Here is a 13,249-nt window from a genome sequence, read left to right on the forward strand (position 1 = left end):
TAACTGTCATATAATTGTAATACGTTGTAATGAAAGTATCATTGATCATGATACTTTGTGCATAGAATAAAAGGAGGTGGAAAAAATCCTAATAAAGTTTCTCTGATAGATAATATTTCTGCTCTACTCAGCTGAAGGAAAACACTGGTCTCCATGTATTACACCTATGATGTAAATAGACCAGATTGGATCTAATAACTGTCGGTAACTTTGGTTTTGTATTTTCAAGTGATTTACTGTAGTGAGATTCTCACATTTCAGATATTAGGTTTTATAAAAGATAACCCCGGAGTCAGACTCTCACCTGTCACATTGAGGTTTGTCCCAGTGCCGTGTCCTGATATTTCTCCACCGTGCTGGAAAGTAACTTCACAGTAATACATCCCAGTGTCTGAGACATGTACTCTGTGCAGGGTGATACTGGCTGATCTGTTATAGATGAATTCGTCGAAGTCCTCTCTGGAGATTCTGCCTGTGAAATCCTTATTACTATCAGAGACCTCAGGTCCAGTCCTCACCAGATGTCTGTACCACCTGTAGGAGCCGATTGTTATATCCTCTGCACCACTGATGCTGTAGTTACATGGTAAGGTGACCGAGCTGCCCTCTGGGGTGACTATTACAGGGATCTGGGATACGTGGATTGTCTGGGACTGAAATCCTGATAAATAGAGTGTGAAATAAGGATTAGTCAGTAACATAATATCAGTTATACATATAGGTCATCTGTAGGTTTTACAATAAGGTAAATTCTATAGTCACCGTGTGATTATAGGGTCACATACACTAGGTTATTACATGAAGGATTTTTATTACTTCCCACATTCTGATCTTATTACATACAATAACCAGCAGATGTATCCTGCAGATGTAAAAACAGTAGCTGCGCTCTATACAGTACTGATCCTCAGTTCTCACCTTGCAGGGTCCCCAGGATCAGCAGTATTTGCACACCTCCCATCCTGTCACTGTGATATGGTGACTGTGCACTGACTGCACCAGGGTGCACTCTCCTCAGTTCTCACCTTGCAGGGTCCCCAGGATCAGCAGTATTTGCACACCTCCCACCCTGTCACTGTGATATGGTGACTGTGCACTGACTGCACCAGGGTGCACTCTCCTCAGTTCTCACCTTGCAGGGTCCCCAGGATCAGCAGTATTTGCACACCTCCCATCCTGTCACTGTGATATGGTGACTGTGCACTGACTGCACCAGGGTGCACTCTCCTAAGTTCTCACCTTGCAGGGTCCCCAGGATCAGCAGTATTTGCACACCTCCCATCCTGTCACTGTGATATGGTGACTGTGCACTGACTGCACCAGGGTGCACTCTCCTCAGTTCTCACCTTGTAGGGTCCCCAGGATCAGCAGTATTTGCACACCTCCCATTCTGTCACTGTGATATGGTGACTGTGCACTGACTGCACCAGGGTGCACTCTCCTCAGTTCTCACCTTTCAGGGTCCCCAGGATCAGCAGTATTTGCACACCTCCCACCCTGTCACTGTGATATGGTGACTGTGCACTGACTGCTCCAGGGTGCACTCTCCTCAGTTCTCACCTTGCAGGGTCCCCAGGAGCAGCAGTATGTGCACACCTCCCATCCTGTCACTGTGATATGGTGACTGTGCACTGACTGCACCAGGGTGCACTCTCCTCAGTTCTTACCTTGCAGGGTCCCCAGGATCAGCAGTATTTGCACACCTCCCATCCTGTCACTGTGATATGGTTACTGTGCACTGACTGCACCAGGGTGCACTCTCCTCAGTTCTCACCTTGCAGGGTCCCCAGGATCAGCAGTAGTTGCACAGCTCCCATCCTGTCACTGTGATATGGTGACTGTGCACTGACTGCACTCCCCTCAGAAAGTGATGCTGCAGCTGCGGGAGACGGTCAATGAAGAGTAATATTGAGAGTAACATTTGACAGTCCGGGCAGAGAGATTTTTTTCTAAAAAGGATTCTGTTTTATAAGAAAACTAAGCAAAACACGCAGAACTGTAATAAAGAGCAAAATCAGGATATGTTGACCAATCATTCCTCTTTTTTTGAGCAGCCACTTCAAATTCCAGCATAACAATTTCTAAATGATCTAAAATAGAGAGTCACACAACGTTATTTGCTAATTGAAGTACACAAAAGTGTTGCAAATATCACACCTATACCAATTTCCCATGACAAACTAAGGACTCCTATATTTTCATCTAAGATCTATGATGCATAGATCTTAGATGAAAGTGATCAATATTTTATCACTATTTTATAAGTTTTTATATGTAGACATTATTGGCTAGAAATCACATAGAATGCAACTACTGAGCACCAAGCTAACTGCATACCAAAACCCAGCAACCGAACACTGAGTTGTACACATACCCAGAACCCAATGACTAATCACAGAGCTACCTTCATACCTAGGACCTAGTTCCTGGGCATCAACTGTCCAGAACTCAATTACTGGACACTGATCATTAAGGATGGCAAATCTGGGTCTTGTATGAACATTGCCGACCTATGGTCTTAAGCTATTGAGGTGAGGTGTGAACGTATTCTTCTACCGATGATTAGGATAGATTTGACAAACCACTATTATTAGTGAGATTGATTCAGATAATTAAACTGATTTCCAGTATAAAGAGAGGATATTTTTTCACACTGTGAGAACATTTTGGCTGCCTTGCTGGTGGCATTGGTCTCCTTCCTCTGGATCAACAATTTAAAAGGTTCCACTTAATGCATTTGTGTATTTTCAAAACTCACTAACTACTGATTGTAAAATAGGAGGTTGTGCAATAATATAAGAAATTAATGGAAACTGAGCCGCAGAAAAATCCGAGTAATGTTTGTTCAGCAGGGAAGCAATATATACAACACAGTATATTGTATAGTGGTGGATGAGATATTCTATGGGGAGGAACAAAGAGATACAGGAGTGGTTTTATCTGACCTGAATTTACATTTTTTTCCCCCCTGATACTAAATGGTGATACTAAATATTTTTGGCTCTTCTGATGACACTAGTCCAGAGTTTGAATGTCAGCTGGGTAAATAGAGAATATGTCTGGAACTGTCTCATTAGATAATGTGCCCTTATCACACATAGTTTCCAACTTACCCTAATTTCCAGGTATTTTCCCAGGTGTTGCTCAGCATCTTCCTTCTGGAAGCCAGTAGCCAGTTGAGCTAGTGGTGTGAGGAACAGCTATTTTATGGGCTGTCTCCAAGGCAATGGGGAGGGGAGCACAGAAAACAGCAAGATGTTTGTTATACGTGCACCATATAAAACTATGAATACCCCCTTATCATGACAAGGTCATATATTCATATATATTTAAAAATCCACAGGTACTCATATTCATACAAAGATAATATCCAAAGCCTTCAAGGAACGTTTAGTAAAATTACAATTTATGCTGTGACTGGAGTTTCAGTTGGTTTTCATGAGAATTAAAAAAGTTTTAGTTCTTTCTCTAATATTCACCTTCAGATAGCTGCTGCCTCACTAACCCATAGCACTAACTACAAGACCTCCCGAGACAGAGGTACCAGGCAGGGCCATCTTAACAACATTATGGGCCCCAGGGCAAATCAGTGCACTGGAGCCCCTACCTACACAACCACTCACAAGAATAAAAATGTAAATTTGCCCCTTCATCATGCTTCTTGTCTCCCCCCCTGCGCCTGTATCAGATACTGTGCCTGTGCCCTCCATTATTCTTCTATTTGCCCTTTCATCATGCACCTTCTGGTCTCACCCCCACCCCTATATCAGATACTGTGTCTGTACCCTCCATTAGTCTTCTTTTTGTCCCCCCTTCACTTACCTTTCTATCACCTTCTTCTCTTCTTTTTTTCTTCTTTTCTGTTTTATTTCTTCCTCGCTTGCTTGTCCGTCGCATTGTGGCTCCTCCGTGCTGCGCTCCTCACTGATAATGTGAAAATGTCATCATGCCCGACATTCAGTGCGAGCGCAGCACGGAAGAGGGAAGCAGCTGGATCGCCACTGCATGACCGCGGTGGTGATCCCGATCCCTCCCTGTTTTTTTTATTTTTTTCAGAGCTTTCTTCAGAGCCACGCCTATAGGGGCCCCCTTGCCCATGGGGGCCCTTGCCCAATGTGCCCAATGGAAAAGACGGCCCTGGTACCAGGACCACGCTGACTGATTTCACTCCAAGCCTCAGCAATGAAGAGAGAATGTAATAGGGGAACAACAAGTTGTCAGCTTAACAGAAAATATATTTTATTTACTTGGTAAGTTACTCAAAGTTAGCAATGAAATAAAAATGTTTGTGACAGTTATCTGACATGGGCACCGTGCTGTTTCATGTGTGTATTTTCATATGATTACTCAGACCCAAACCTCCTAAGACTAGTACCACATGAATGCCCACAAGTGAAACGCGTCACTAACATTTTTGTCTGTACATTGCAGACAGTGTGTATGCTGAGTTCCTGGTACACAAGTGCATGTAAACTTTATGGGGTATATTTACTAAACTGCAGGTTTGAAAAAGTGTAGATGTTGCCTATAGCAGCCAATCAGATTCTAGATGTCATTTTTTAGAATGTACTAAACAAATTCTAGCTAGAATCTGATTGGTTGCTATAGGCAACATCTCCACTTTTTCAAACCTGCAGTTTAATAAATCTACCCTTATGAGTGCTGCCTGTACCCATGTGTCAGGAACTCATTGATACTACCTGGTATGTGCAGGGAAATAGAGTGTGATACACAGGCACTAAAAGCATCCATAGCCAAATCCCCTGTGCCTCTTTTACAGTCCAGTGTTTCGTTCAGTTTACTATATAACTCTTTATGGATATAATGTACCCATTTAATTGCTCCAAAATGTCTCCCATTACATTTAGCATATTAACATGCATTTTGTTTATTATTAGACTTTGAAGTGGCATATAAATTTGTAGGTTCACAAATATTGTAGTCTCAAGTCAGTATCCCCCATAAGCTGGGCCTACACTAGGAAGCTATGTCGATTCAATGGCCATTAAATATGAATAGAGAAGTAGGAACAAATAGTCATTAAAATCACAAACTTTATTGCAAAACTAATAATCACTGATTACACCAAGGCCCATTTTGGAATCTATGGACATTGAAAAGTATATCCAGTGTAAAGCGTGTCTGACTCTTCCATTATTGTACTGAAATGCAGAGTGACCTGCAAGGATAATTTCCATTATTTAACTTTTCTAAAGTTTGTGATTTGTTTTCCCCTTTTTGTATTCTTACAGTTAGAAGATAAAATAGCCAACTGTGGTTTCTACTTATTCTGCTCAGATTTCTTAGTTTTCCTCTAAGTACTTCATTGTATCAGATCTTTTATCAAGATGTTATGAGTTCACAAAGTGGAAAATAATCATGTGCTGATCTTTCTGCTGTGATGTTTGTTTCTATGTCTTCTTATGTATCAGGATTTCTGTTGCTCAGTGTCCACACATGGTAAATGCCCCAAGCAACCACAAGCAGTTACTTTATATTGTACCTGTAGCTTCGATATCATAAATAGTTAGTGTTGGCTGGTACACATGGTACAGACATATGGTGAGTGATCAAGATGATTTAATTAATTAACTGTAGAAAGAATGTTCAAGGACAGAATCTTCAAAATGAGTCAGAGAGGTTTCATGAGTGATTGATCAGCCATTATCAATACACATATACAAGTTCAGTTTCAAATGATGGTGTAATATCAGGTCACATGATGGGGCTCTCCTCACTGTGAAAGGTGATTCTTGTTATATAATTAAAAAAAACACCTGTTATTATCTGTAACAACAATAAAGGAGAACATCAGCCAAAATACTTTAAAACCTACCTATCAATTAATCATTTACAAATATGAACCTAAATTTTTACTAAAATTAGCAAATACTATAGGCATACAAAAAACAAAACGCAAATTATAAGGAATAAACATTTACAGGATACATAATTAGTAATACTTAACAAAGAAAAACATTCAATAAATATATAGATTCTGTAAATTCAAACTTGCCTCTCCCAACTGTGGTGAGAGTGATTTTGAATGAGGGGAAAAAGAATGGAGAGGAATAAGTAGGAGAAATGGGAACAGCTCAGTTGAAGACTTTCAGCTACTCCTGACTTTGCCAAAAGTGGGCAGAGGGAACAGGGATAATGTGGAGAAGGTAAGATAGAGAATCCTTTCCAGAGCAAGTCTTTTGTTAAAGGTGTCCATGCAACATGGACATGGACTGGGCAAAAGTCATCTCTGGGTACCCTGATGAAGCAGCAGTCATCTCTGGGACCCCCACTGAGCAGCGGTCATCTGTAGCAGCTCACACTTGGTAGGAGCCATCTGTGGTATGACTGATCTCAAGAAAGAAAGCAGTGACTTGAACCTCAGGACCAGAGGCAGTGACTTGAACCTTGAGATTGGAGGCAGCGACTTGAACCTCGGGACTGGAGGCAATGACTTAAATCTCAGGACTGGAGACAATCAACTCAGTCACTGTGAACTGGGCAGTTATCTCTGGCACTGTGGACTATGCAATCTTGTAAGGCATTTTTGGCCGGACAGTCACCTGTGTTACTGTAAACTAGACAGAATTTTCCTCGGGCCCAGTGCCAAGGGCAGAAATGTCCTCAGGACCTTGAAACAGTTACTGGCATCTCAGGACTGGAAACAGGTAATGACACCTCAGAACATGAGTCAGAAAGTGGTTCCTTGGGTAGTGGAGCAGTGTTTGACAAAGATGGTAGCAATCCCTCTGGATCCAGTTGGAAGGATGGTACCAGGGCTCGCTGAAGGAATACAACAATCTGTGGAGCAAGAACTGGAGGTACAGGCACCACTAGAACAGGAGCTTGAAGTATAACAATCTCTGGAGTGGGTATGGGAGGAAAATCCAGGGAAGTTTGTTTGTTAGAACCTGAACAGATCTGCCTGGCATTTATTTACTGTGTGTATATAATAATCTAGTGATTGTTTTTGTTACAATAAATGTATTGTTTTACTTTCTAACTGCATTTGCCTTAGTGACTGAGAACCCTAGAAGGAACTGGGTAGACATTCCTGGCATAGTAAGGCACCCACGGGTGACCAGACAGCATGAAATGGGTGGAATTGGGCCAGAAAACCCAGTATCTTCACAATGGTCTTTATAATCTGCCTTTTCCAGCAGACTGATGCCAGTTCATCAATTGTTTACTATTCCTGGTCTCACACTCTGTACTCCTGTGACCTGTTACTGATGGATCTCCCAGTTTATTACCCTGGCTTGCTGACCATCCTTTTGTGTACTCCTTCTGTGGAGTCTCCTGCTATATCCTGCGGATTTTCCTTTATGCAGCTTCAGTTGCAGAAAACACATTTCTAAGCCCTCAGCTCCTGTCACTTATAGACTGTGCCCTCTGAGGATTTTGCTATATCCATTGTCTGCTGTAGCTGCTACTCGTACAGCAATTCCTGACATTTATTCAGTACTGCATACATTACCTATGGTTGTATCTACTACTGCCAATATCCGCTGCCTAGTGTTGTATCTACTACTGCCAATATTTGCTGCCTAGTTTTGCATCTACTACTGCCAATATCCACTGCCTAGTGTTGCATCTACTACTGCCAATATCCACTGCCTAGTGTTGCATCTACTATTGCCAATATTTGTTGCCTAGTTTTGCATCTACTACTGCCAATATCCGCTACCTAGTGTTGCATCTACTATTGCCAATATTTGTTGCCTAGTTTTGCATCTACTACTGACAATATCCGCTACCTAGTGTTGCATCTACTACTGCCAATATCCGCTGCCTATTGTTGCATCTACTACTGCCAATATCCACTGCCTATTGTTGCATCTACTACTGCCAATATCCGCTACCTAGTGTTGCATCTACTACTGCCAATATCCGCTGCCTATTGTTGCATCTACTACTGCCAATATCCACTGCCTATTGTTGCATCTACTACTGCCAATATCCGCTGCCTATTGTTGCATCTACTACTGCCAATATCCACTGCCTATTGTTGCATCTACTACTGCCAATATCCGCTACCTAGTGTTGCATCTACTACTGCCAATATCCGCTGCCTATTGTTGCATCTACTACTGCCAATATCCGCTGCCTATTGTTGCATCTACTACTGCCAATATCCGCTACCTAGTGTTGCATCTACTACTGCCAATATCCGCTGCCTATTGTTGCATCTACTACTGCCAATATCCACTGCCTAGTGTTGTATCTACTACTGCCAATATCCGCTGCCTATTGTTGCATCTACTACTGCCAATATCCGCTACCTAGTGTTGCATCTACTACTGCCAATATCCGCTGCCTATTGTTGCATCTACTACTGCCAATATCCGCTGCCTAGTGTTGCATCTACTACTGCCAATATCCGCTGCCTATTGTTGCATCTACTACTGCCAATATCCCCTGCCTAGTGTTGTATCTACTACTGCCAATATCCACTGCCTAGTGTTGCATCTACTACTGCCAATATCCGCTGCCTATTGTTGTATCTACTACTGCCAATATCCCCTGCCTAGTGTTGCATCTACTACTGCCAATATCCACTGCCTAGTGTTGTATCTACTAGTGCCAATATCCGCTGCCTGATGGTTGCAATTACTACTGCCAATATCCACTGCCTATTGTTGTATCTACTACTGCCAATATCCACTGCCTAGTGTTGTATCTACTACTGCCAATATCCACTGCCTAGTGTTGTATCTACTACTGCCAATATCCGCTGCCTATTGTTGCATCTACTACTGCCAATATCCACTGCCTATTGTTGCATCTACTACTGCCAATATCCACTGCCTATTGTTGCATCTACTACTGCCAATATCCGCTGCCTATTGTTGTATCTACTACTGCCAATATCCACTGCCTAGTGTTGCATTTACTACTGCCAATATCCGCTGCCTAGTGTTGCATCTACTACTACCAATATCCACTGCCTAGTGTTGTATCTACTACTGCCAATATCCGCTGCCTAGTGTTGTATCTACTACTGCCAATATCCGCTGCCTAGTGTTGCATCTACTACTGCCAATATCCACTGCCTAGTGTTGTATCTACTACTGCCAATATCCGCTGCCTAGTGTTGTATCTACTACTGCCAATATCCACTGCCTAGTGTTGTATCTACTACTGCCAATATCCACTGCCTAGTGTTGTATCTACTACTGCCAATATCCACTACCTAGTGTTGTATCTACTACTACCAATATCCACTGCCTAGTGTTGTATCTACTACTGCCAATATCCGCTGCCTAGTGTTGTATCTACTACTGCCAATATCCGCTGCCTAGTGTTGCATCTACTACTACCAATATCCACTGCCTAGTGTTGTATCTACTACTGCCAATATCCACTGCCTAGTGTTGCATTTACTACTGCTAATATCCGCTGCCTAGTGTTGCATCTACTACTACCAATATCCACTGCCTAGTGTTGTATCTACTACTGCCAATATCCACTGCCTAGTGTTGTATCTACTACTGCCAATATCCGCTGCCTAGTGTTGCATCTACTACTGCCAATATCCACTGCCTAGTGTTGTATCTACTACTGCCAATATCCGCTGCCTAGTGTTGTATCTACTACTGCCAATATCCACTGCCTAGTGTTGTATCTACTACTGCCAATATCCACTGCCTAGTGTTGTATCTACTACTGCCAATATCCACTACCTAGTGTTGTATCTACTACTACCAATATCCACTGCCTAGTGTTGTATCTACTACTGCCAATATCCGCTGCCTAGTGTTCTATCTACTAGTGCCAATATCCGCTGCCTAGTGTTCTATCTACTACTGCCAATATCCACTGCCTAGTGTTGTATCTACTACTGCCAATATCCACTGCCTAGTGTTGTATCTACTACTGCCAATATCCACTACCTAGTGTTGTATCTACTACTGCCAATATCCGCTGCCTAATGGTTGCAACTACTACTGCCAATATCCGCTGCCTATTGTTGCATCTACTACTGCCAATATCCACTGCCTAGTGTTGTATCTACTACTGCCAATATCCGCTGCCTAGTGTTGTATCTACTACTGCCAATATCCACTGCCTAGTGTTGCATCTACTACTGCCAATATCCACTGCCTAGTGTTGTATCTACTACTGCCAATATCCGCTGCCTAGTGTTGTATCTACTACTGCCAATATCCACTGCCTAGTGTTGTATCTACTACTGCCAATATCCGCTGCCTAGTGTTGTATCTACTACTGCCAAAATCCCCTGCCTAGTGTTGTATCTACTACTGCAAAATATCCGCTGCCTAGTGTTGTATCTACTACTGCCAATATCCACTGCCTAGTGTTGTATCTACTTCCACCAATATCCGCTGCCTAGTGTTGCATCTACTACTACCAATATCCACTGCCTAGTGTTGTATCTACTACTACCAATATCCGCTGCCTAGTGTTGTATCTACTTCCACCAATATCCGCTGCCTAGTGTTGTATCTACTTCCACCAATATCCGCTGCCTAGTGTTGCATCTACTACTGCCAATATCCCCTGCCTAGTGTTGTATCTACTACTGCCAATATCCGCTGCCTAGTGTTGTATCTACTTCCACCAATATCCGCTGCCTAGTGTTGCATCTACTACTGCCAATATCCGCTGCCTAGTGTTGCATCTACTACTACCAATATCCGCTGCCTAGTGTTGTATCTACTACTACCAATATCCACTGCCTAGTGTTAAAATTACTTCTGCCATTGTATTATTGTTTTCATTGAACTCTGCATCTGTTACCTGTAGTTCTTATGGACATTTGCTATCAGTATTAACCATTACCTGCATAAGGTTGTTTACCTGCGTGATTCTTGCTTTCAATAAAGAACTCTGTTTTCATTCTCAACAACTCTCCATTGTTTGCATACTTGGACTCTGACAATTAGATTCCTGCACTTTGTAAGCTCTCAATGTTTGGCGCCAACACCAATTGCAAATAGGGATGGAGCAGTAGTTTCTATTTAGTAGCAGGCATAGATACAGATGGAGTTTTCACAATATTATGGGATTCTATCATTTAGATAAAACGAGCTTAGCTGCTGTGATTATTGTCCTCCACGGAGACTATACATAAGTTTACTCCTATCAGGGACCTCTTTTAGTACCACAGAGCTGTTACTGGCAATGAGTCAACTGCATTTATTATAGCTGACAAGGTCACACATTGCAGGAATTACATCAGCCTCATTATAGATGCACTAATATGTATAGCTGCTGTGAATATTGTCCACCACGGAGACTATATATAAATTTGCCCATATCAGGGACAACTTTCAGTACCACAGAGCTGTTACTGGCAATGAGTCAACTGCATTTATTATAGCTGACAATGTCACTCATTGCAGGAATTATACCAGCCTCAGTATAGATGCACTATTGTGTAGTGCTTTATACTGTTATTAACCCAGAACAAGCCTTGTATCCTAAGTCTACAAATATCACCATACAAGCTAACACTATCTTGAGCTAGGGGTTTCCCCTCATTAAATCCACTGAGATTAAGTATCTCACTCCGTTATCCGCCTGCTACAGCTGTTACAGTGGTGACTAGAAGGCTTACAATACCAACACCATAAGAGACACGGTTCTCACTCACTCTTTACATCATTCTGTCTTCCTACTAACCACTACTTACTAGTAAATGGTCTGCTACCAAGGATTTATACAGATAATTCTCTGTATCCACAAGACTATTCCTTTATATAATAGATCCCTATCAGTTGATGTCTTTGTTTTTATCACACGTGTGTATGTGTGTATTTGAAAGTAATTTTAATATATTTCACCTTGTCTTCCGGGAGGATGTCATTATTAAACAATAATCATTAAAAGTTATATTTTAATCAACATAAGGAGTGCTAATTTGTCCTTCTAATATGAACCCCATTTCATCATTTTTTTGTCCTAATATAACAGGACCAGCACCCCCACATGCTACATGTTAAAGGTTTATATCTTGTTATATATCGCATGTGGATGTTTCCTTCCAATCCCTGTGCAGAGCATCTCACCCCCTTAGTTACTTCAAGCTCTCAATGTTGCCAGTGGTCCTTACTTTCACAGAGCATTGCCAGGATTTGATCAACTTCTTCGTCTTGGATGTCAGGTGGAGCTAGTAGAGTATTGAGAAGCTATTTTACAGGCTGTCTACAAAGCTGAAGAGCTTTCAGTGAAACATTAAGGTTTTTGTTATACAACCACAACATAAAAACTCCAAAGCCTTGCAAAGTTTAGTAACAATCAGAATTACACTATGACTAAAGTCTCAAGTTGTTTCTCATGAGAATAAAAAGTTTTAGTTCCTATTCACCTTGAGATAGCTGCAGCCTCACTAACCACTAAAACTAATTACAAAACTTTCCAAGATAGAGGTACCGGGACCAGGCTGACTGATTTCTCTCCAAGCATCAGTAATGAAGAGAGAAGTGGAATTTATTCTTTAAGTGGGGTTGGGGCTGTAAATTGACAGTTTAAGAGAAAATACATTTTATTTGCTTAGTGAGTTACTCAAAATTAGTTTTTGATAGGAGAATAAAGCTGATAAAACAACATCTTGTAGGGCCTAAGTACTGGTGCAAATACAACCTGATGATGGTGGCTGATGGGGAATTCACCTCTGAAGTTGCCAGTTACTTTCCTCATTACTCATGCATATGTTATAAGATTTTATGTGCACTTACAACCTGGTTCTGAGTGTGCGTACCTGGATATAAGTACCCCGTTCATAAAGCTGCTGCATTTACTACAGATGCAGAGCTGGATGTATCTTAAAGGACATGTATGAGCTGAAATCCATTATTTTTGCATAAATGTTTTTGAGTTGTAAATTGTGACTCAGTTATGTGCAAATTTGCATTAGGCCCTAAGACTTCAATTAGTAATCTACAATCCACAGCAACCTCTTATAATATATTGCATGCAAAATATAAGAGCTGATATCTCACAGGTAGCTAGAATCTCCATTTAAATGAACAGTCTAATTAGGAACACCATGGCCCCACAGAAAAGAACTCCAACTGCTTCCAGACCTTTGGATCTTTAGCTGACTCCCATTATTAGCAAGTTACACTCACCGTCAGGTTCATAATAAATTTAAATTTAAGTAGCTGTATAGTGGCTTCCACTGTTGTTGGCCACCTACAGATCGATGACATCTTATCACTGCAGCTCCAATTTACATATTATTACTGGTCTCACTGCTGGAACTCTTATTCTTATATCACTTCCA

The 13,249-nt window shown here is 41.5% G+C and overlaps 1 protein-coding gene across 1 annotated transcript; it reads right to left on the reverse strand.

Moving 5' to 3' along the window:
* Window positions 1–257: 257 nt before the first annotated feature.
* LOC142150379 (natural cytotoxicity triggering receptor 3-like) lies at window positions 258–1,603 on the reverse strand. Its single transcript, XM_075205575.1, has 2 exons — window positions 1,561–1,603; window positions 258–661 (listed from the first exon to the last, which is right to left on the reverse strand). The coding sequence occupies exons 1-2, from the start codon at window positions 1,601–1,603 to the stop codon at window positions 258–260; spliced, it is 447 nt and encodes a 148-aa protein (XP_075061676.1).
* Window positions 1,604–13,249: the final 11,646 nt, after the last annotated feature.

Source organism: Mixophyes fleayi, chromosome 4 (assembly GCF_038048845.1).
Source record: "Mixophyes fleayi isolate aMixFle1 chromosome 4, aMixFle1.hap1, whole genome shotgun sequence".
Taxonomy (NCBI): domain Eukaryota; kingdom Metazoa; phylum Chordata; class Amphibia; order Anura; family Limnodynastidae; genus Mixophyes; species Mixophyes fleayi.

Excerpts from the sequence above, each read along its gene's own strand:
- LOC142150379 (XM_075205575.1), bottom strand. The coding sequence starts at position 1,603 with ATGGGAGGTGTGCACATACTGCTGCTCCTGGGGACCCTGCAAG. Across the intron at positions 662-1,560 it reads GCTCCTGGGGACCCTGCAAG|GATTTCAGTCCCAGACAATC; the intron begins GTGAGAACTGAG and ends TCTATTTATCAG.